This window comes from Dasypus novemcinctus, chromosome 21, assembly GCF_030445035.2.
Source record: "Dasypus novemcinctus isolate mDasNov1 chromosome 21, mDasNov1.1.hap2, whole genome shotgun sequence".
In the NCBI taxonomy this organism is placed as follows: Eukaryota; Metazoa; Chordata; class Mammalia; order Cingulata; family Dasypodidae; genus Dasypus; species Dasypus novemcinctus.
This window is the reverse complement of record NC_080693.1, coordinates 25,110,761-25,131,409: the sequence shown is the minus strand read 5'-3', so window position 1 is coordinate 25,131,409 and position 20,649 is coordinate 25,110,761. Positions and strand designations below refer to the sequence as shown.

At 45.9% G+C, this 20,649-nt stretch overlaps 1 protein-coding gene across 1 annotated transcript in view; it reads left to right on the top strand.

Moving 5' to 3' along the window:
- The first annotated feature begins 3,883 nt into the window (after positions 1 to 3,883).
- Positions 3,884 to 20,649, top strand: part of DNAH2 (dynein axonemal heavy chain 2) — a 112,169-nt gene continuing 95,403 nt past the window's right edge. The window contains 4 exon segments of the mRNA XM_058283575.2: positions 3,884 to 4,060; positions 5,632 to 5,847; positions 9,387 to 9,448; positions 12,349 to 12,519. Of these exon segments, the coding sequence (XP_058139558.1) occupies positions 5,652 to 5,847; positions 9,387 to 9,448; positions 12,349 to 12,519 (429 nt within the window). The 5' untranslated portion in view covers positions 3,884 to 4,060; positions 5,632 to 5,651.

The window sequence follows — 20,649 nt, the reverse complement described above, 5'->3', positions numbered from 1 at the left end:
CCTCCCATGTGGTAGGCAGGAGCCCAATTGCTTGAGCCACATCTGCTTCCCTCTTTTGTTTTTTGTTTTGTTTTTAGGAGGTACGGGGAATTGAACCTGGGACCTTGTACATGGGAAACTGGTGTTCAATCACTTGAGCTACATCCACTACCCACTCAGCCTTTTGGGCTGTGCTGGCACAGAGCCTAGAGTATGCAGGCAGAGCTGAAGTAAAGAAATGGAGAGGGCCAGGAACCACAGGAGCTAAAACTCCACTCCATCCCCACCCCAGCATAGGAATGAGGTTTCCTGGAGCCCTGCTGGCTGTAGACAGAAGCAGCAGAGATTGTTAATTAGGCCTGGTGTGTGTGGTTTGTGTTGGAGGTTTTAAAAATATATTTATTTATTTATTTCTCTCCCCCCACCCTGTTGTTTGCACTCGCTGCCTGTTGTGTGCTCAAGTCTTTTTTTGGAGGCACCGGTAACTGAAACCCAGGACCTCCCATGTGGGAAGGAGGCATCCAATGACTGAGCCACCTCTGCTCCCTGCTTGTTGTGTCTCTTCATTGCATCATCTTGTTGCATCAGTTCACTGTCTTGCTCGTCTTCTTTAGGAGGCACTGGGAACTGAACCGGGGACCTCCCATGTGGTAGACAGGCACCCAACTGCTTGAGTCACATCTGCTTCCCTGTAGGAGGTTTTGAAGAAAGGGGAACTGGGCAACGGGTGGCAGTGGGAATTTCTGAGGGAGGAATGGTTGACATCACATCAGTGGGAGTTTCAGGTAGAATGAAAGAAATGGAAGCTTCCTAGGGGGTGGTGTGGGGAGCCCATGGGCCTGGCTCCCCCCTCTTCCCCTGAGGAGAGTTTCAAGATCTGTAGGCAGGTTGGCAGAAATGTTATAGGGTGGTTTGGAGACAGGAGGCAGAGAGGTGGGGGTAGGAAAAAGGATGTAGACTAGATGGGAATGAAAATTGGGCAGGAGAAGAGATGTCTGCAAGGAAGCAGGGCAGGTGGGGTCCTGAGGGAGTTCTGAGGGGACCAGGCCCCAGGTAGCCCTGATTTCCAAGGGCAAGTGAAGTATTCAGTTTCCGGGTTCTCCCTCTTCCTCCAGTTGCCATCAGAACCTCAGGCATCGGCCCTCCAGCCCGCCCCCCCAGCGGCTGGAGGGAGGTGGGGGGATAGAGCAGCCTCAGGGGGCGGCAGCTGGTGAGTGGGGAGAAATCTGTGTGCTCAGCAAACAGCCGCTGTGGTGCCCAGGGCTGCCTCCTCCCTCATCCATCAGCGCAGCCAAATGTCCTTGCATTCCCACCACCCCAAGGGGACTGGGGCTGGGCCAGGGTCCCCAGGGGAGTGAGATGGGGATGTGTGGGGGGAGGAGGGGATGGTGCTTGGCTTCCCACCCCTCTGTTCTCTCCTCTCCTGGAAGCTCTTGGTTCTTCGCGTCATGGAATGACTATCCAGGCCCCTGTCATCGCGGGGCCTCTGCTACAAATCACCTGTGGGGGTCTGCGGGGGCTGAGGGGGGAAGCGGGATGAGTCAGGGCTGAAGAGGAATCTCATGGTTCTCACGGGACCAGCCCACGGCTCAGTCAGCAGGGAGGCTGCTGGCAGGGCGGTCCTGTCCCCCCACCTGGCCTCTCCGTCCCCACGGCCGGACACTTTGGACAGTAGTCTTAGACCTCTGACCCTGAACGTACTTTCTCTCCCACCTTCCTCCCAGCCCCCTGCCCTCATGCCTGCTGCCCGCCAAGATCCAGAGGTCTGGGCCCCAAATCTGCTGCTCTGGGGACAGGGCCTCCAGCCTTAGCCCCTGGCCCATCTCCCCCCTCCTCTGCCCCTGCTCCCCTCAGGGACCCAGGCGTCCTGCCCACTCCCTTCACCATAACAACCGCTCTTTTGGAATTGCTGAAGACTTTAATATCATTTCATTAAGTCAGCAAGTTCAGAGGAGGTTGGGGGCACAAAGAGACTCGCGGTGGGCAAAAGAGGGCCAAGGTAGGGGGCCAGCAAGGGAAGCCCCCACCCCCACCTCTCCGTGGAGATGGCTCTGAGAAATCAAATATTGACAGTGAGAGAACAGAACTTCTTAAATCTGGGACAGGGGTGTGTGGGTGAATGGGGCGGCGGGGCTGTGGGAATGGCCGGATGCCTGGGTTCGGAGGATGATGGAAGTTCTGGGAGGAGGGAAAGCTTGGGGCTGGGAGGACGCCAGAAGGCTAAGGATCTTGAGGGTACAACTGTCCTGGCCCTTCCCTCTGGGCTGGACCGAGTCTGGCAACCCCTGCTCTTTTTCAGCTGTCCCTTTGGGCCCCTGGGGACAAGACCCCCATCCCAGCTGTGGTCACCACCCCCATTCCTTTCTCCCTACCTCCACCTCCGTTGATGAGCTTCAGCAGCCGTTTAATCGGATTGAGCAGTAATTAGCAGAGCAAGATGTTTGATTACCTATTTAGCATAATGTAGGGGGCTGGGCTCCCTAGGCACAGCCAAGCTTGGCTGGTGTCAGAAAAGAATGGGGCCTAGGAAACCCTCTTTGCCCTGAGGCAACCGGGAGCCCTGCCCATAAGGCCCCCCACCTCTTGCTGCCCTCAAATTTCCCCTCCTTTGGGACCTTTCCTTGCGGGCTCTGTTGCCTCTCTGCCTCCCACAGCCCATCTGGTTGGAGGATCCCCCACAGCTCCCACCTTTGCTGTACCTGCCGTGGAGCTGGCTTTGGGGTACAGCAAGACCCCCTCTTCTTCAGTTACTGCTCTTGGCCCTGGGGGGTCGGGGTGGGGCAAGAGGCCACAAATCAGAGCCCACCCAGAAACCCACCTTCAGGATAAGAGTGCAGTCCAATTTGGGAGTAAAGATAGGGAAGGTGAGACGGTGAAGTCGAGGCTGGGTGAGGATGTGGCTGCATCCCCGCTGCCCTTCAGGGCGGCCAGGACTGCCACTCCTCCAAGTGCCAGGCTGGCTTAATGAGGCCTGCCAGGTGTGAACACCCATCCCCAAGAAGCTGGTACCAGGAAAAGGGGGAACGGAGGGGCCAGCGGCTCCCCTCCTCAGCCAGCAAAGAAAATGCCATCAATTTAGCTCCTCATGGAAATGTAATCAGTGGGCTCACTGCTGGCTTTGTCTTAATTAGGCACTATTGATGGAAGCAGGGAGGGTGCCTCCCCATCCCCCTGATGCGCTTCCTCCCTGTACTGCTCAGGCCTCTCCACAGCTTCTCCCAGGCAGGCCTGCCTGCGTCCTCCAGGCGCCTCCCCGGCCGTGGCGCCCCCTAGCACCCTTTGGGGTCTGCCCCTCCTCTCACACCCCTCTCCTCTCGCTTCCCAGGGATTCAGCCTTTGTTCCTATGGAGAGCAAAGCCCCTCCCCGGCCCGGTCACCTTCCCCAGGGAGTCCCCGCCTTCCGTTCCCCCCAAAACGAGCGACGCTCTCCAAGGCCAATCCTCCAAATTCCAGTTCTGTTCTTCCCCCCTTTCCCCCGCCCAGCGCCGTCCGGCAATCCCAGGCCCCAGTCCGCACTAAAAAGGGGGAACAAGCAGGAGGGCAGGGGTGCTCCAGCCCCGGTTTTTTCCCCAGACCCAGCTGCGGCCACGGCTGCCTCGAAATCCTGGAACGCCTGTTAGATGGCGAGCGAGCCTCGCAGGCAGGGACCCGGGCGCCATCTGCTGGGCACGCTCGGGATGGAGCCCCCAGCTCTGAGCGGGGGTCAGGGGCTTGGGCTCCCCCTGCCTTTTCAATGTCCTGCGGAAGGGGAGCTCAAGGCTTCCAGCCAGGTCCTCGGACCAAGCCCCCCCCGTCCCCTCCAGCCCGTCAGGCTTAGCACGCTTTCCCCTGGCCCCCAGCCCTCTTGCCCCCGACCCCCGCTGGGGCGCTGGAAGCTGGGTGGGGCAATGGAGCAGGGCTGCACGGCGCCTGCGCAGAGGCGGCCGGCTCTGCGGGCTCGCGCCGCGGCCAGCTGCCCCTCCCCGCCCGGGGTTGCCAACGCGACGCGTGCGGGCGCGGGCCGCAGAGGGCCACGCGGGGCAATTTCTTAACTGGAGTGGCCCATCGGTCACCCTAGGGAGGAGAGGGTCGGCGCCGTGAGGTGTGTGTCAGGGGCAGAGGGAAGGCGGGAAGGAATGCTGGGAGAAGTGAGACACTGTGGGGAGAAGAGGCAGAAGTGAGGGGGAATGAAGGGACATTTTGGGGTGGCGGAGGAAAAGAAGGGGCAGTTGGGGGGGGGAGAGGAGAAGAAGGGACAGTTGTGGGAGGAGAAAGGGGCGGTTGTGGGGGGAGGGGAAAGAAAGGGGCAGTGTGGAGCGAGGGGGAGAAGGGACAGTTGTGAGGGAGAAGGGGCATTTGGGAGTGAGGTGAAAAAAAAGGGGACAGTTGTGAGGGAATTTGCTCAGTGGTAACCAGTTTGAGGGGAGGGCGTGGGGCCCCTGTGATATTTCCGGAATGAGTTCCGGGCCAGTGGAAAAGCTCCTCCTGGAGCCCGCGGGGTGGGATCTGGGGGTGAGCCCCACGGGGTGGGAGTCGGAACCTGGCCAGCTCAGTGCTCCTGAGGCCCCAGTTTGAGGCAGGGAAGCGAGGTCGAACTTTGCTGGAGACTGGTGGAGGAAACCGCGCTGCCCAAGTTGTTTTTATTGATGAGTTGGCTTTTCCTCCGAGCAAAGTACAAATCCTTCAAGTCTGAAATACATAGCCTGTGATCAGTGCCTGGGGCAGCCTATGGGAATGAGGAAGGAAAGCGGCAGGTGGCTGTCAGGCAGCAGCTGAGTGAAGAGGGATTGCCCAGCCCACCGGCATTGCCCCTGGGGCTCCCAGCTACCCCTACTCCCAGCCCTCCTCCTCTGAGAGGCACCTCTCACATCCCTCCATGCCCTTCTCTTCCAGGCACAATTCAAAATTCGTTATCGAATGGCTCTTATCCTTCCAGCTTCCAATCTGTTAGGGCATTTGGAATCAAATGATCTCAGTTCATCACTTAGCACAGTTACTCAGTGAACTGAGCTGATATCTTTTGGAGCCTGCACAAAACAGGGTCCCTGTCCCTTGGGAATTAAAAGTGAAAGAAACAAGTTGCAAATACTGTTTTTCTTTGTTTAAGGAGGGTGCAGATTTTAGTAGGGGTAGGAGGACCATTTCTCTATTTCCTCCCTTTGGCGGGGAGTGTAACTTGGGAGGAAAGGAGGTACATGGGAAAATCATCTTGTTTTGCTTCAGTGACTTGACACAATGACAAAGGGTGGTGAACCTGGGGACAGTCTTCCTTTCCCTGGGCCTTCTCTCACTGACCCTTGGCCAGGAGGGGCCGAGGGAGTGAGGGTTTGGGCAACTCTGCTTCAGCTTGGCAAGTCGTTTCCTGATTATCTTATGTTCTTATACCCCTGGGCAGAGATAAGGAGTCTCTAAACCATCATTACTGGGGAGACCCCTGGGCTACCATCTTTAACTAATGCCCTGAGGGACCAACTTTGGTTTTTAGCTTGGCTCCTAGGCTGGTATTGCCAGGGGCCTCTTGTGGGTAGTGGAACAAGGCATGGGTACGCCCAGATAAGATTACGATAGTGGGGGGTCTCAATAAGTTTTTGAATTCAGGGGAGATGACAGATATCCTATACTGGGTTGGGCTGAGGTCTGGTTGTGACCACCCAACTGCTGGTGTATCTCCAGGTTCAGGTTTTGCCTGCACCATGTCCGGCAAAGCTGAGAAGAAGCGGCGAGTGGGTGGCAAGGGCGGCAGCCGGGGCAGCCGGGCAGGGCGAGCTGCTCAAGCCACCAAGGCAGCCCTGGCCATCCAGTCTGAGGAGAACATCCAGCTGGAAGAGCCCCCACCAGAGCTGGAACCAGCGCCCCAGGTGGAGGCGCAGCTGCTCCAGGAGGAGCATGGTGGGTACAGGTGGGGGAGGGACTTGCAGTCTGAGGAAGGGGGCTCTGAGAAGTGGAGTGGGGGGATAGTGGAAGGGGGTTGGGAATGGGGTGTTTTATTTAAGGAGGGTCTTAAGACTGGGGAGCAGGTTTTGTTGGTTCTGGGCAAGATGCACCCACCTCCCCCCAAGCTGTGGGGGTTCAGCAGGGTCTCAAGCCTGCTGCTGGGTCCTTTTTTTTTTTTTGTCTTCCTCCTGGCTACTCTCATATTTGTTCTTTCTCTGTCTTAAAATTTCCCACCAATGCAACAAGAGTTCACCAGCCAGTCCTTTCTCTTGCCTCTTCCTCTTTATGTCAAGTGTTCCTGTTGCTCCTACCCCCACTGAAGAGGGTTTGAGCTCTTCCTTTTTCCCATTTTCACCCTGGGTGGCAAAACAAATAATGTTTTTCTCCCAGGAAGCCCATCACCATGGAGACTCAGCCTGCTTTGCCACCCATTGAATCCTGAGCCCCACCAATGCTTTCTGCCATCTGTTTAAGGCTCTTGTATTTCCGTCCTCACTTTGGCAGGGACTTGGTAAGACTAAGGAGGTTCAGGTTCAGGGCAACAGGAAAAGAAGCCTGACACCCAGGCTGAGGAAGAAGAAAAGAGTTTAGAGAGGCCGCCTCCCATGGATTTGATGTGAGCGAGCCAGGAAGGTCTTTGGTAGCTGGTGCTGGGTGACTGAGCTGTCTCTGAGCGCACTGGCCAGTGTAGATATGACTGAACTAAGTGTAGACCACCCCTTTACCTGGGCTCTACTGTGAGCAACCTGTCAAGGTGGAGAGAAATGGAATTCCTTTTAATATTGAAGGCTGGGGGATTAAACGTGGATGTGGGAGAAGGATTGGTGTTCTCAGTCTGAAATATTTTTTTCCTTCTGTGTTCTCAAATGCTCAGCGGAGAGCAGTTTGAAATGGGATGCATTCTTAGGAGCTGGGTACCAGGAGCAGGGGGAGGGAGGAGGAAAGGAATTGAGGCAGGGCTTGAGAATCCTCTGGGGAGGAAAGGGAGAGAGCTTCAAAATGGGAGCACTGGCCATCCAGCACCAAGGAACTCTGACTCTCCCAGCTCCAAGTCTTTTACTGTTAGTTATGGAGCCTTCCAGCTGACTCATAACCCACGTAGATGGAAGCCCTGAAGCTACCATTTATCTCTGTAATCTTTGGAATCGGGGAGCGATTGAGTCTGTCCCACTGGAGTCAGAGGGACCTGTAACTCTTCTTGGTAATGGATGGTGGGTTAGAAAGCAAAGACCAAACACTCTTTGAGTTTCTCTTGGCTTCCTTTTACTTCCTTAAGTGCTCCTCAATTCCTATTAAAAGAAGTAGTACAGGCTCATAATCTCTTATCTGTAATTTTAAAAAGCTGTAACGGGGGTAGAGAAGGGAAAAGTAATGCTTAATTGGTCCAGAATTTCTGTTTGGGGTGATGGAAAAGTTTTGGTAATAGATGGTGGTGATGGTAGCACAGTGTTATGAATGTAATTAAAACCACTGAATTATATATCTGAATGTGGCTAAAGGGGGAAATTTTAGATTGTATATATGTTACTAGAATAAAAATTAAAAAAAAACAACCATAGGACTATTACAACACAGTGAACCCTAATGTAAATAATATCCTTTCATCACTTGTAACAAATGTACTATGCTACTGTGGTAATTTGCGGATGTTAATAATGAGGGAGAGGGAAGTGGACTTGGCCCAATGGATAGGGCGTCTGCCTACCACATGGGAGGTCCGCGGTTCAAACCCCGGGCCTCCTTGACCCGTGTGGAGCTGGCCCATGTGCAGTGCTGATGCTCACAAGGAGTGCCGTGCCACGCAGAGGTGTCCCCCACATAGGGGAGCCTCACGTGCAAGGAGTGCGCCCCATAAGGAGAGCCACCCAGTGTAAAAGAAAGTGCAGCCTGCCCAAGAATGGTGCTGCACACACAGAGAGCTGACACAAGATGACGCAACAAAAAGAGACACAGATTCCGGGTGCTGCTGATAAGGATAGAAGCGGTCACAGAAGAACACACAGCGAATGGACACAGAGAGCAGACAGCTGGAGGGGGTGGCGGGGAGAGAAATAAATAAATAAATCTTTAAAAAAAAATAATGAGGGAGAGATATGGGAACTCTATTTTCTGCATGAACCTACAACTTCTCTGAAAAAAAAAAAAAAAAGCTCTGACAACTAAAAGTTTTTTTCCCAAAGTTTGGCCTCCAAACTTATTTGGTGATAAAACCTAACCTAAACTGACATGGAACTATTAATACTCTATTTAAGCCACTAAATACATATATTCATCTGTTTTACAGCAGAAATACTAGTGATATTAAAAGCTTTTGGAGTGCTGTTTCAGAGCTCGCTGGGGATGGGTGGTGAAGAAATGGGATGGGGTGTTACAGTTCTAAATTCTGAAATAAATCTACCCAAAGGGTTTTGGATAAGGGATTGTAGACGTATTTCAGGCAAAACCAGAAAAAGTATAGAGAATAATATAATGAATTTCTTTGTATCCGCCATTCAACATTAGAATAAATCATGCTCTATTAATAAAACTGCTTAATTAAAAAAAAATATTTGAAAAAAATAAAAAAAAGAACAAATCATGAAAGAAGCAAGTAAATCCCTTTATTTGCCCCTCCCTGATCCCTTCTTTCCTTCTCCAGAGCTCACTACTATCTTGACGTTGGTGTTAATCAACTTCAAGCCTGTTTTTCTATTTTTACTACATACCTCCATAAATGTCATGTATAGTATCAGCCTTCGAGGACCTTCAGAACTTGGAGAGGGTGGCAAGCTGAACCAGGCCCGCCATCGGTCATCACGGAACCCCTCGTGCAGGGGTCAGAAGAATGGCGACTGAAGGCCTGCATGTAACAGCTGGGACCAGAGAAATGGGTTCTTGCTTTTCTTTTTCTTTTGGAGAAAAAATTCACCCACTATAAAACGAACCATTTGAAAGTGTACAGTTCAGAGGCATTTAGTACAGTGACCATGTTCTGCAACCCTCATTGTTATCTAGTTCCAGAACATTTTCACCACCCCAAAAGGAAACCCCATACTCGTTAAGCAGTCACTTCCCCTTTTATTTGTCTCCCCAGTCCCTGGCAACTGCTAGTCTACTTTCTATCTCTATGGATTTGTCTATTCTGGACATTTCATATAAATGGAATCATATAATATGTGATCTTTTGTGTCTGGTTTCTTTCACTTAAAGTGTTGAGGTTCATCCTTGTTGTAGCATGTATCAGAACTTCATTCCTTTTTATGGCTGAATGATATTCCTTTGTATGGTACACCATGTTTATCCATCCTTCAGTTGGTGGACATATGGGTGGTTTCTACTTTTTGGTTCTTGTGAATAATGCTTATGGGCATTCATGTATAGGTTTGTGTATGGACATATGTTTTATTTTTTTTTGGAATATACCCAAGAGTGGAATTGCTGGTCATGTGGTAACTCTGTTTTAACCTTTTGAGAAATGTCTTAATTTTTTTTTTTTTAATCTCTTTTCTTCCCAGAGTCAGAATTTAACCAATCGGCAGTACCAAAAGAACCATTAGAGGAACCTCAGGAGGATGTGGTAGGTCCGAGGGTCTTCACGGAGACAAATATTCCTCCCCAGTAACGGCGAATCAAAGGATCAATTGTAGAATGGTGTATAAGGAATTTGCTCTAATCTGTCTCTTCCTTCTGCTTCCTCTCTACTGGTAACCTACTCACCCCAAATCCAGTTCTTTGGGTAAAGGACAGTCATCTGGATCCCCCACCCCTTCATGACAGGAACAGATCTCCTAGCTTTCCCTCCCCTGTCCCCCCACCCTCGGGTCCAATCACGATGAACTTTTGTCGGTTGTTTTAATCTCTGAACAAGTTGAACAAGCTGGGCAGCTATTGTCTTAATTGGATGCTAATTTCTCAGACCTATTCTTTCCTCCTTTCTTTTGGCTCTCTCTGCTGAAGAATTTACAGAAGGCACTTCCTTGAGAAAGTGACACTAATGACCCTACACCTTTAGTTCCGAGTTGCCTCAGAGCCTAGCCATTCCCATGGTTACCTGGCCCAGAACAGTAAATAGAGCCGTGACCTTGAAATTTAGGAAAAGGGACAGAAAAATAATAACTACTCATTAAAGAAAAAAATGAAAAAGAGAAAAATAAAAAAAGAAAGGGCAAAAAACCAAACAAACAAAAAACAAACCACCCTTATAGCATTATCACTTAGACATACCCAATATTAAAATTATGGTATGTGTCTTTTCTTTCTGTACATAGGTTTACAAGTTTTTTTTTCCTCCTTATTAAATAGGCTTTTTTTTTTCTTACACACCTTCTAAAGTAAACATGGCAGTACAGGTGTAGCGCAGTGCTTGAGTGCCTACTTTGCATGTATGAGGTCCCAGGTTCAATCCCTGGTACCTCCTAAAAACAAACAAACAAAAACAACAATATAAAGTAGACATGACAAAGTGTTCACAAAACTAGGGGCTATGTATGTACTGCATTACGTGTTACTTTTGAAAGAAAAAGTAAAAAGAAAAATTAAAAAGCCTAATTTCAGACTATGGCTAAAAACCTTGGCTCTGTCATTTATAAGCTCTCTAAACTTACGCGAGTTATTTAACTTCTCTAAGCTTTATTTGCTTTACTTACTAAGTTTACATTCTGTACTTGTCTGGTAATTTTCATATGGGATCATCTTTGTGATTCTGATTTTGGGAGATTTTAAAAAAACATTACTCCAACTGTACCATATACTACAATTTTGTATTAAGCTTTTTCACAAAACATTTTATCATTCTTTATGTTATTATATACTTTTTGTAAACACCATTTTTAACGGCCATGTAAAGTTCTACCAGACATATGTATCATAAATCATCACTCTTTAAAAATCATTACTTTGGGACATTTAGCCATTTTTAAGATTTTGAACCGAAAGGGTAAACACTTTGATACATTTTTAACACTTTTGATACATAATTCAAAGGGATTGTGATTTTTACAATCTTACTAAAAACAAATGCTTTCCAGGTTTGGGTGTTTCCAGTTTAGCAAAGATTAAACAAAAAGAGATACGCAATAAATGATATTTTTAAAAATTTTCGTATACCTTTGATTTCAAGTGAAATTGAACATTTGTTCATATTTGCCTTTTCTGTTTTCTATGAAATGACACATCTGTGTCCTTTTGTCCATTTATTTATTGGGATCTTAGTGTTTTTTTTATTGGTTCATCTATCTCTCTATATAGGAAAGATTTTGAATCACTGTCTGCTAAATTTTCCTGACCTGGAAACTTTAACATAGATTCCTTCTCATCTTCCAGGAATCCTGGGGGCAGGATGGGGTGATTTCTCAAGTTTACTGAATCATATCTTATATTTTCCTTAATTTCTTTAGTAGAGTTCTACACATTAATTTTTTTTCTAGCTACCCATTCCAATTTATTTTCCATGTAATCGATCTGTTCTTTGGTGTTTTTCTGCCTTTTCTCCCCGCACCCACTTCTTCCTTACTGCTTTCCCACTCAACTTATACTTATTGTAGCATCCTAAGGGGGATGTATCATGAAGAAATTGCTCTTGGACCCTTATCGTTTCTCCATTCATCCTCTCCCTGCTCCTAGTTGCTTAAGCTAGGCTAATATCTTAGACATGACCTTAATTCAGTTTTTCCTTTGATGTTGAGAGTGACTCCTTAATGCATTTTTACCACCACAAGCATACATGAAATGTCTTGGGAAGATGATATCCTGTAGTTTTCCTCTACAGCCTTGTCTTTGTTTCAGTCTTAGGATCAGGAGAATCTTTTTTTTCCTTTATTTTTATAGGAGTTTTAGATTACATAAATGTTACTTTGAAAATATAGGGGATTCCCATACACCCCTCCCACACTTTCCCCTATTAAAAATATCTTTCATTAGTGTGGTACATTTGTTACATTTGATGAACACTTTGCACTGCACAATTTTATAGGTTTTGACAAAATGTATAATGACCTGTATCCGTCATTGCAGTATCACATAGAACGATTCCAATGTCTCAAAAATGACCCTTGTTACACTTATTCTTCCCTCTCCCTCCCCCAGAACCTCTGGTGACCACTGCATTTATTTATTTATTTATTTATTTATTTATTTATTTATTTATTGACCTCTCTGGGTGGGCATGAACCAACCACTGTCTTTATATCAATGTTACAAGTTTTCCATCGCTAGAATAATAATAAACCTACCTTAGTCCATAGTTTGTTCATTCCTCTATGTTCAGGATTTTGGGAAGGTCAGGATACTCTTACTGTCTCATTTCTTCCAAAACTTGACACCTGTCATTCTCCTCCCCACCAGCTTTCTCTCCACCATTCTGAACCTGTCTGGTTTCTCCTCTCATCTCGCATGTCCTCACCTGTGATTGTGGGTGGGAGAAGTGACTCATCCCGCCATCTGTCATTGCTATGGCTCTTTGTCTGCTCTCCTATGTAGAAGCCCCTCTTCCTCTCCCGAGCTATGCTGACCGGACTGGCAGATGCCACATGGACGGAGGAGCATGATTCTGTTCTGAAACGCTTTGCCCAGGACCCTTCGGAGCCCATCCTCACCATCTTCATCGATCCCTGTTGTGGGCTGACGCTAGATTTGGGCATGCCCATCCAGGTGGGTACTCCACTTCCCCAGAATCAAAGGAGGTCCCCCAGGGGCCTGAGCATTCCACGTATTTCCATTGTCCACGAGTGTTCTCTCTCATCACCTCCTGCACTCAATACCTACAGAGCCCTGTGGTGTGTCAGATGCCCTACATGGAAATGGGGACACAGAGAAGGATGAGACAGGGTCTTGCTTTTGAGAATCTCATAGTCTAGTGGGGAAGGCACATATAAACAAATATTTACTATATACTGATGCATGGGTAAAGCCTGACAGGAACTTTATGGGAGTAGCCAGTGTAGCCAGTGGAATTCTGGGAAGGCTTGATGGTGAAGGTGATAGCAGAGCTGGGCAAGAATTCATCAGGGATTTCATCAAGGCTGGGTAAGGGCTGTCCAGATAAAGAACACTTTAGGTACAAAGAAAAGAGGAATAACGGGACATAATACTGTAAAGGTGGATTGGGGTTAGCTTGTGAAGGGCCTTGTACATTAGGCTAAAGAGTTTGGCCTCTATCCCAGAGGGAGTGATTGAAGGCTCTTATGCTTTCGCTTCAATAGATGACTGTTCCAACAGTGAAGGGGATACTTTAGAGAAGGGCAAACCAAGGACAGGGAGACAGCTAAGAGACAGTTGTAGAGTAAAATATTACAGGTAAAATCTGGGTGGTGGGTATGCAGGTGATTAATGTAAAATTCGATTAACTTTTCTGTATGTTTGAAAAATTTTGAAATAAAATGTTGGAAAAGAAAAAGGCAATTGCTGCCGGACATTCTATGTCCTCCCATGGCCCACTGGATGGAACGTGGGAGAGTGTGGGCTATTGTGTGGACCATAGGCCATGCATGGGGTGCAGCAATGCCCAGAGATATACTCACCAGATGCAATGGATGTGTCATAATGATGGGGGAGAGTGCTACTGTGGGGGGAGTGGTGGGGTGGAGGCGGTGGGGGTGAATGGGGACCTCATATTTTTTGAATGTAATATTTTTTTAAAAAATGAATAAATTGAGTAGAATTAAAAAAAAAAAAAAAAGAAAAAGGCAATTGCTTTGCTCTTGTTGGCAGCACGTATGCAAAAGTGGGGATGATAACAAAGGTCAGCATGGCCCTGTGCGACGATGCCCCGATTATGAAGCATCCCCTATTTAACAAAAGCAGAAACAGACTGTGGCTTTTTCCTGCATACTGGCAAGTTTGTCATCAAACATAATGGAAAAAGAAAAGATTTCATTCACAAAAGGGACAAAGATTTGCAAAAAAATCAATAGGATTTATATGAAAGAAAACAATTTTATTGTAGGCCAAAAGAGGATTTGAATAAGTGGTGAGGGAAGTGGACTTGGCCCAGTGGTTAGGGTCTCCACCTACCACATGGGAGGGTCTGCGGTTCAAACCCTGGGCCTCCTTGACCCGTGTGGAGCTGGCCCATGCGCAGCGCTGATGCATACAAGGAGTGCCCTGCCATGCAGGGGTGTCCCCCGCGTAGGGGAGCCCCACGCGCAATGAGTGCGCCCTGTAAGGAGAGCTGCCCAGCGCGAAAGAAGGTGCAGCCTGCCCAGGAATAGTGCCACACACATGGAGAGCTGACACAACAAGATGATGCAACAAAAAGAAACACAGATTCCCAGTGCCACTGATAAGGATAGAAGCAGTCACAGAAGAACACACAGTGAATGGACACAGAAAGCAGACAACTTGTGGGGTGTAGGGGAGAGGAAAAAAAAATCTGAAGAAGTGGTGAGCCATACCTTGTTTCTGGGTGGGAATTTTAATATTGTAAAAATAATTTCAGGGAGTGGATATGGCTCAAGCAGTTGAGTGCCTGCCTCCTATATGGGAAGTCCTAGGTTAAGTTTCCAGTTGGTCTCCAAGAGAGAAACAAAAACAAAACAACAAACAAACAAATGAAAGAAACCAACTGGAGGGAGTTGATGTGGCTCAGTGGTTGAGCACCGACATCCCACTTATGAAGTCCTGGTACCTCAAAATAAAAGTTACATATAAAAATATGTATCATTTTAATGTGCCTCCACTCAATGTGCCCAAATGCCATAGTCCCTAAATCCTTTGTGTAAAGCATTAAAATATATATCCGGAAAAATGCATAAAAATAGCAAAGATGAGAAGGAAAGTAGTGGAAGAGACCTGTCAATGTGAAAATCTTTTACTAAACTACAGTCTGTTTAGTAAAACAGAGTGGTACTGGGCAAGAATACACTTTATAAGGAACAAAATAGAAAGTACAGAAACATATATTAGCATTTTCTGTTAAAAAAAACCTGGCATTTAAAAATCTGTGGGGCAGGGAAGTGGACTTGGCTCAATGCATAGGGTGTCCTCCTACCACATGGGAGATTCGTGGTTCAAACCCAGGCCTCCTTGACCCGTGTGGAGCTGGCCCACGCGCAGTGCTGATGCGCGCAAGGAGTACTGTGCCACGCAGGGGTGACCCCTGCATAGGGGAGCCCCATGCGCAAGGAGTGCGCCCTGTAAGGAGAGCCACCCAGTGCAAAAGAAAGTCCAGGCTGCAAAGGAGTGGCGCCGCACACACAGACAGCTAATGCAGCAAGAGTATGCAACAAAACGAGACACAGATTCCTGTGCTGCTGACAAAAATAGAGGCAGACACAAAAGAACACACAGCGAATCGACACAGAGAGCAGACAACTGAGGGTGGGGGGAGGAGAAATAAATACAAAAATAAATAAATCTTTAAAAAAAATATGTGGGGAAGGATGGATTGTTCAATGAAAAGAATAGGGAAACAGGGAAAACAAAAATTTTTAATAGAAAAAAAATCTATTTAGCATGCTGAAATACATTCTAAATAGGTTCCCGACTTAATTTTATCCTGGATAAAAGAAGGCCAATTGAAACTTCCTTAATTTTGCTCTTGAATATCTGATAAAATGAGTAGAAAGTAAAAACCAGTGAAAATAAAACAAAAACAAAATAAAACTAAGATCTCCAATGGTAAACAAGGAAAGAAGCATAATCTAATCAAATGAATCTTAAAAGTGGATGGTCAATGAAAGGCCTATGCGTTGAATTAAGGAAACCATCCTCCTGGCAAGAATGATACTCCCCCAGGCACATGGAGAGAATCACGTTTAGAGCCCTTAAAACCTCAGAAGAGAGGAAAGAGCCCAGATTCTTTACAAAGAGTTGTATACTGCCCTAACTTAGCGTTATCTATCTGCCCATCCCCTCATGCAATTCTCCTAAGCTAGAGAAGAGTGAATAAAACTTAACATACCCAACCCTTTCACTTTAACTTCGAGGGAAAACAAGCTGGTCTCTCACACTGGGACATCAAGGAGTCATCACCCATGCTACATCTGAACAAACACCTTGAATTCACGAAGTTGCCAAAGCATGAGCAAAATGAAAATAAATTGCATGGCATTTGCAAGCATAGTACAAGGAAAAAAAGAAGAGGAACAGAGCATGTAAGAGGAAAACAAGTAAATGAACAGAAGGAAATTCCTTACGAATAGTATCGTGCTATAGTACAACATAATAAACACACGAGTTCAACTTTTTTTTTTATTTAATTAAGCTTTAATTTTCAAAATGTACAGTTGGTTGGACCTGTTTATGCATCTTCTCCAGCAGCTGGAGCATCTCCACCCTTGGTGTTTCTGGTATAAATTACTTGAGCTCTGTGTTTTGTAATCAGCTTAATAAGTCTTTTACTAAGCAGCTCCTGAAGGGCTGCCCGGCCAGGGAACCGCGGATCTTCAGTCTCTCAGAGAACACAGCAGGAGTTGTAAACTTGTAGTTGGGAACTTCTTTACTGAGTTTGTCATAGGTGGCTTTGTCAAACAAGACTAAGTTATTGAGCTTGTCTCGAACTTTTCCTTTAGACCACTTCTTTTTAGCCTTGCCTCCAGATTTGTTCACTGGGTCTTTGTCTTTCTTGGCCGACTTTCTGGCATCTTTCTTCTTTTTGTCATCCTTGGGCGGCATCGCGAAGCTCAGGGAGCACTTGCAACCACTGAAACCTTGCTAAGATATCAGACAGAAAGTGAGTTCAACTTTTTAAGAATCTGGAAGATGAAATGATGAAACCTGAGAGTGAAGTTAGAGGGAAAATGCAGACTTCAGGACACGGATAAAGCAGCATGATATATAATAAATAGATTAGGAACAGCAAGGAACCAAATAGCTATGGCTGAAAATCTCATCATCGACATAAGAAGAGAAAGCCAAAGACATTGACACGATTAGAGGGAAGCTAAGAGATAAGACACAGACATAGATAATCTAGTATAAAGTAGAGTCAATAAATGAAGTGGAATATAAATTTCAAGATAAAATACAATGTTCTGAAACGAAAAAGGAACTGACTCTGGGAACTGAAAGGACACCCTGTATTCTAGTAAAATTTGTTACACAATGTTTAACGTCAATACACATCATAATTAAGCAAACGAAACTTAAGGAAATTAATTCTTTAGGAATATCACCTATATGGTAATCCTGCTACGAAGAGTTAACTTGAATCTAATAATGAAGAAACAGTCAGACAAATCCAAACTGAGGGATGTTTTGGAAAACAACTGGCCTGGACTTTTATAAATATCAATGCCATGAAAGAAAAAGACAAAAAGGCTGGGGAGACTCATATACCTGTATATCCATGTTCATAGCAGCATTATTCACAATAGCCAAAAGGGTGGAAACAATCCAAGTGTCCACCAACCAATGAATGGATAAACCAAATGTGGAATATCCATGCAATGGAATATTATTCAGCCATGAAAAGGAATGATGGGAAGCAGATGTGGCTGAAGTGATAGAGCTTCCACCTACCATATGGGAGGACCTGGGTTCTATCCCTAGGCCTCCTGGTGAAAAAGAAGAGAAAATGTGCTCATGTAACAAGCTAGTGCCCATGCGAGTGCCTGCTTGGTGAGCCAGTGCCCGCGTGAGTGCTCATGTGGTGAGGCAGTGGCCCACGCAAGTGAGTCATGCAGCAAGGTGATGATGCATCAAAAGAGAGACAAGGGGAGAGTCAAGGTGAAGCAACGCAGAAACTAGGAACTGAGGTGGTACAATTGACAAGGGACCTCTCTCCCCATCAGAGGTCTCTAGGATCAAATCCCGGTGAATCCTAGAGGGGAGAAAATGAGAGAAGAGAAGACAATACAGACAGCAAAAACAGCGGGGTGGGAGAAGAAGGGGGGAAAATAAGTAAGAAAATAAATAAATAATAAAAGGGGGGTGGGGGCGGTGGGGTTGAATGGGACTTCATATTTTTTGAATGTAATATTTAAAAAAATATGAATAAAAAATAATAAAAAAAGCAATGATGTTCTGATACATGCTACAACATTGATGTGCCTTGAAGACAAGTTGAGTGAAATAAGCCAGACACAAAAGGCCCCATGTTGTACGGTCTCACTGATATGAAATTTCTAGAAGAGACAAATTCATCGAGACATAATGTAGATTAGAGGTTATCAGGGGCTGGGGGGCTGTGCAAGAAGAGAATGGTGAATTATTAATGTCTACAGAGTTCTGATTGGGATGATGAAAAGTTTTGGTCATGGATGGGGGTGATGGCAGCACAACATTGTGAATGTGATCAACACCACTGAATTGTGCACTTAAAAATGGTTAAAATGGCAAATTTTAGATGATATTTGTGTTACCACAGACACACAAAAGCTGGAGAACTGTTTGAAATTAAAGGAGACCTAGGAGCTATGACCTTGCATGAGCCTGAATTGGATCCCAGATGGGGAAGAAAACAGCTCTAAAGAACATTATTTGGACAATTAGGGGAAATTGAATATAGACTGTATGTTATGTAAAGTGTTGTAATTATAGTGTGATTCTGTTGGAGAATAGCCTTATTGTTAGGAGACATATGCTGAAGTATTTAAGGGTACAATCATGATAGAGAGAATGAGGGAGAGAGGAAGTCAATGTGGCAGAATGTTAACAGCTCTTGAGTCTGGATAAAGGGTTGTTTGTTGCACTTTCCTTGCAACTTTGCTATGGGTTTGAACTTTTCCAAAATAAAAATTTGGGGAAAAATTCTTTAGGTCCCTAGTCAGAAAAAGCAAATTACCTACAAACAGTAAACATCAGGCTGGCCTCAGACTCCTCTGAACATTTACTGCTACAGAGTTCTCAGGAAAGACCAGTGATTAGCCCCTGGCAACAAATAGGCAGTGGTTTTTATCTTGAAAGAACTCTACTTTAAGAACCATAAAGAGGGAAACGGACTTTGGCCCAGTGGTTAGGGCGTCCGTCTACCATATGGGAGGTCCGCGGTTCAAACCCCGGGCCTCCTTGACCCGTGTGGAGCTGGCCATGCGCAGTGCTGATGCGCGCAAGGAGTGCCGTGCCACGCAAGGGTGTCCCCCGCGTGGGAGAGCCCCACGCGCAAGGAGTGCGCCCGTGAGGAGAGCCGCCCAGCGTGAAAAGAAAGAGCAGCCTGCCCAGGAACGGCGCCGCCCACACTTCCCGTCCCGCTGATGACAACAGAAGCGGACAAAGAAACAAGACCCAGCAAATGGACACCAAGAACAGACAACCAGGGGAGGGGGGGAAATTAAATAAATAAATAAATCTTTAAAAAAAAAAAAAAAAAAAAAAAAAGAACCATAAAGAGAGAAGCAGATGTGGCTCAAGGGATAAGGCTTCTGCCTACCATATGGGAGGACCTGAGTTCAATCGAGAAAGCATGCCTGCATGGTGAGCCAGTGCCTACGTGGCGAGCCAGTGCCCATGCACGTGAGTCACACAGCAAGATGACACAACAAAAGAGGGATGAAGGGGAGAGTCAAGGTGAAGCACAGCTAGAAATCAGGGACAGAGGTGGCACAGCTAACAGGGAACCTCTCTCCACATCAGAGGTCTATCAAATCCTGGTGTATCCTAGAGGAGAAAAAATGAGAAGACCAAAAAGAGAAATAGATACAGAAGATCACACAGCAAATGGATATAGACAGCAAAAACAGCAGGGCAGGGGGAGGGGTAGGGAGGGGAAATACATAAATAAATAAATCTTAAAAAAAAAAAAGAACCACAAAGACAAAAATTACAACATCAAAGGAAATCAAATCAATTAAGCAATGAATCAAATAACTCAGGAATGGAGAATCTATGACCTTCATTTAAAAGAACCTGGTGGCTCAGGTGGTTGAGCACCTGCTTCCCACACAGGAGGTCCTGAGTTCAGTTCCCAGTGCCTCCTAAGAACAAGCAAACAACAAGCAAACAAACGAAAAAACCAACTCAGGGGCTGATGTGGCTCAGTGGTTGAGTGTCAGCTTCCCAAATATGAGGTCCTGGGTTCAATCCTCAATGCTGGTACCCCACCCCCCCAAAAAATGACCAATATGAAATAACTCTATTATTATTGTAGTTATGCTCCCAAGGACAATTAATGTCCTGGACATTAATCCAGGACAATGTAAAAATAATACTGTAACAAAGTACATAAATAATATATATTTATATTACATAAATAATATATAACAAAAATTGGGATGCAGTGGGGAAAAGGAGAGGGAGTATGAGAATGCCAATGCACTTGTCTTTCAAAGCAGTGAGTCAATAGAACTTAAAATGGAAAGGCAGTGAGAAAAATAACTTCTTAATATTTTTCATGATTTCTCATATAAGCTTAGAAAAGGATCATTTAGGAGGAAAAATCTCTTATAGGTGAAGAAACATTTATTTGAAGTTCAATCATTCCTTTACATTCACTGCAATTTCTGTTTTGTTTCCTTAAACTCAAGTAAAATTAAACTTAACACAAGTTAAAAATAGCATGATCCTATTTAAGTTTTTTTAAATTTTTAATTTATTTTTCTATTTGTACGTATCTATAGAAAGATGTCTGGAAAAATGTTTTCTCTAGCATTAATAATGGCAATCTCTGATTTGTGTGAGTTTAGATGAGATTTTTGCTTGTATCTTTGTACTTTTCTGAATTGTTTTAGTTATTTATAATGAACATGAATCTTTTTAGCAAAACACCAAAATTTAATTCTGGGTGATAGGAAGATGGATGAGTATCAGTTTTTTTTTCTCTTTAAGGAGGTACCAGGTATTGAACTCAGGACTTCATACATGGGAAGCAGGTGCTCAACCACTGAGCTACATCTGCTCCCCAAT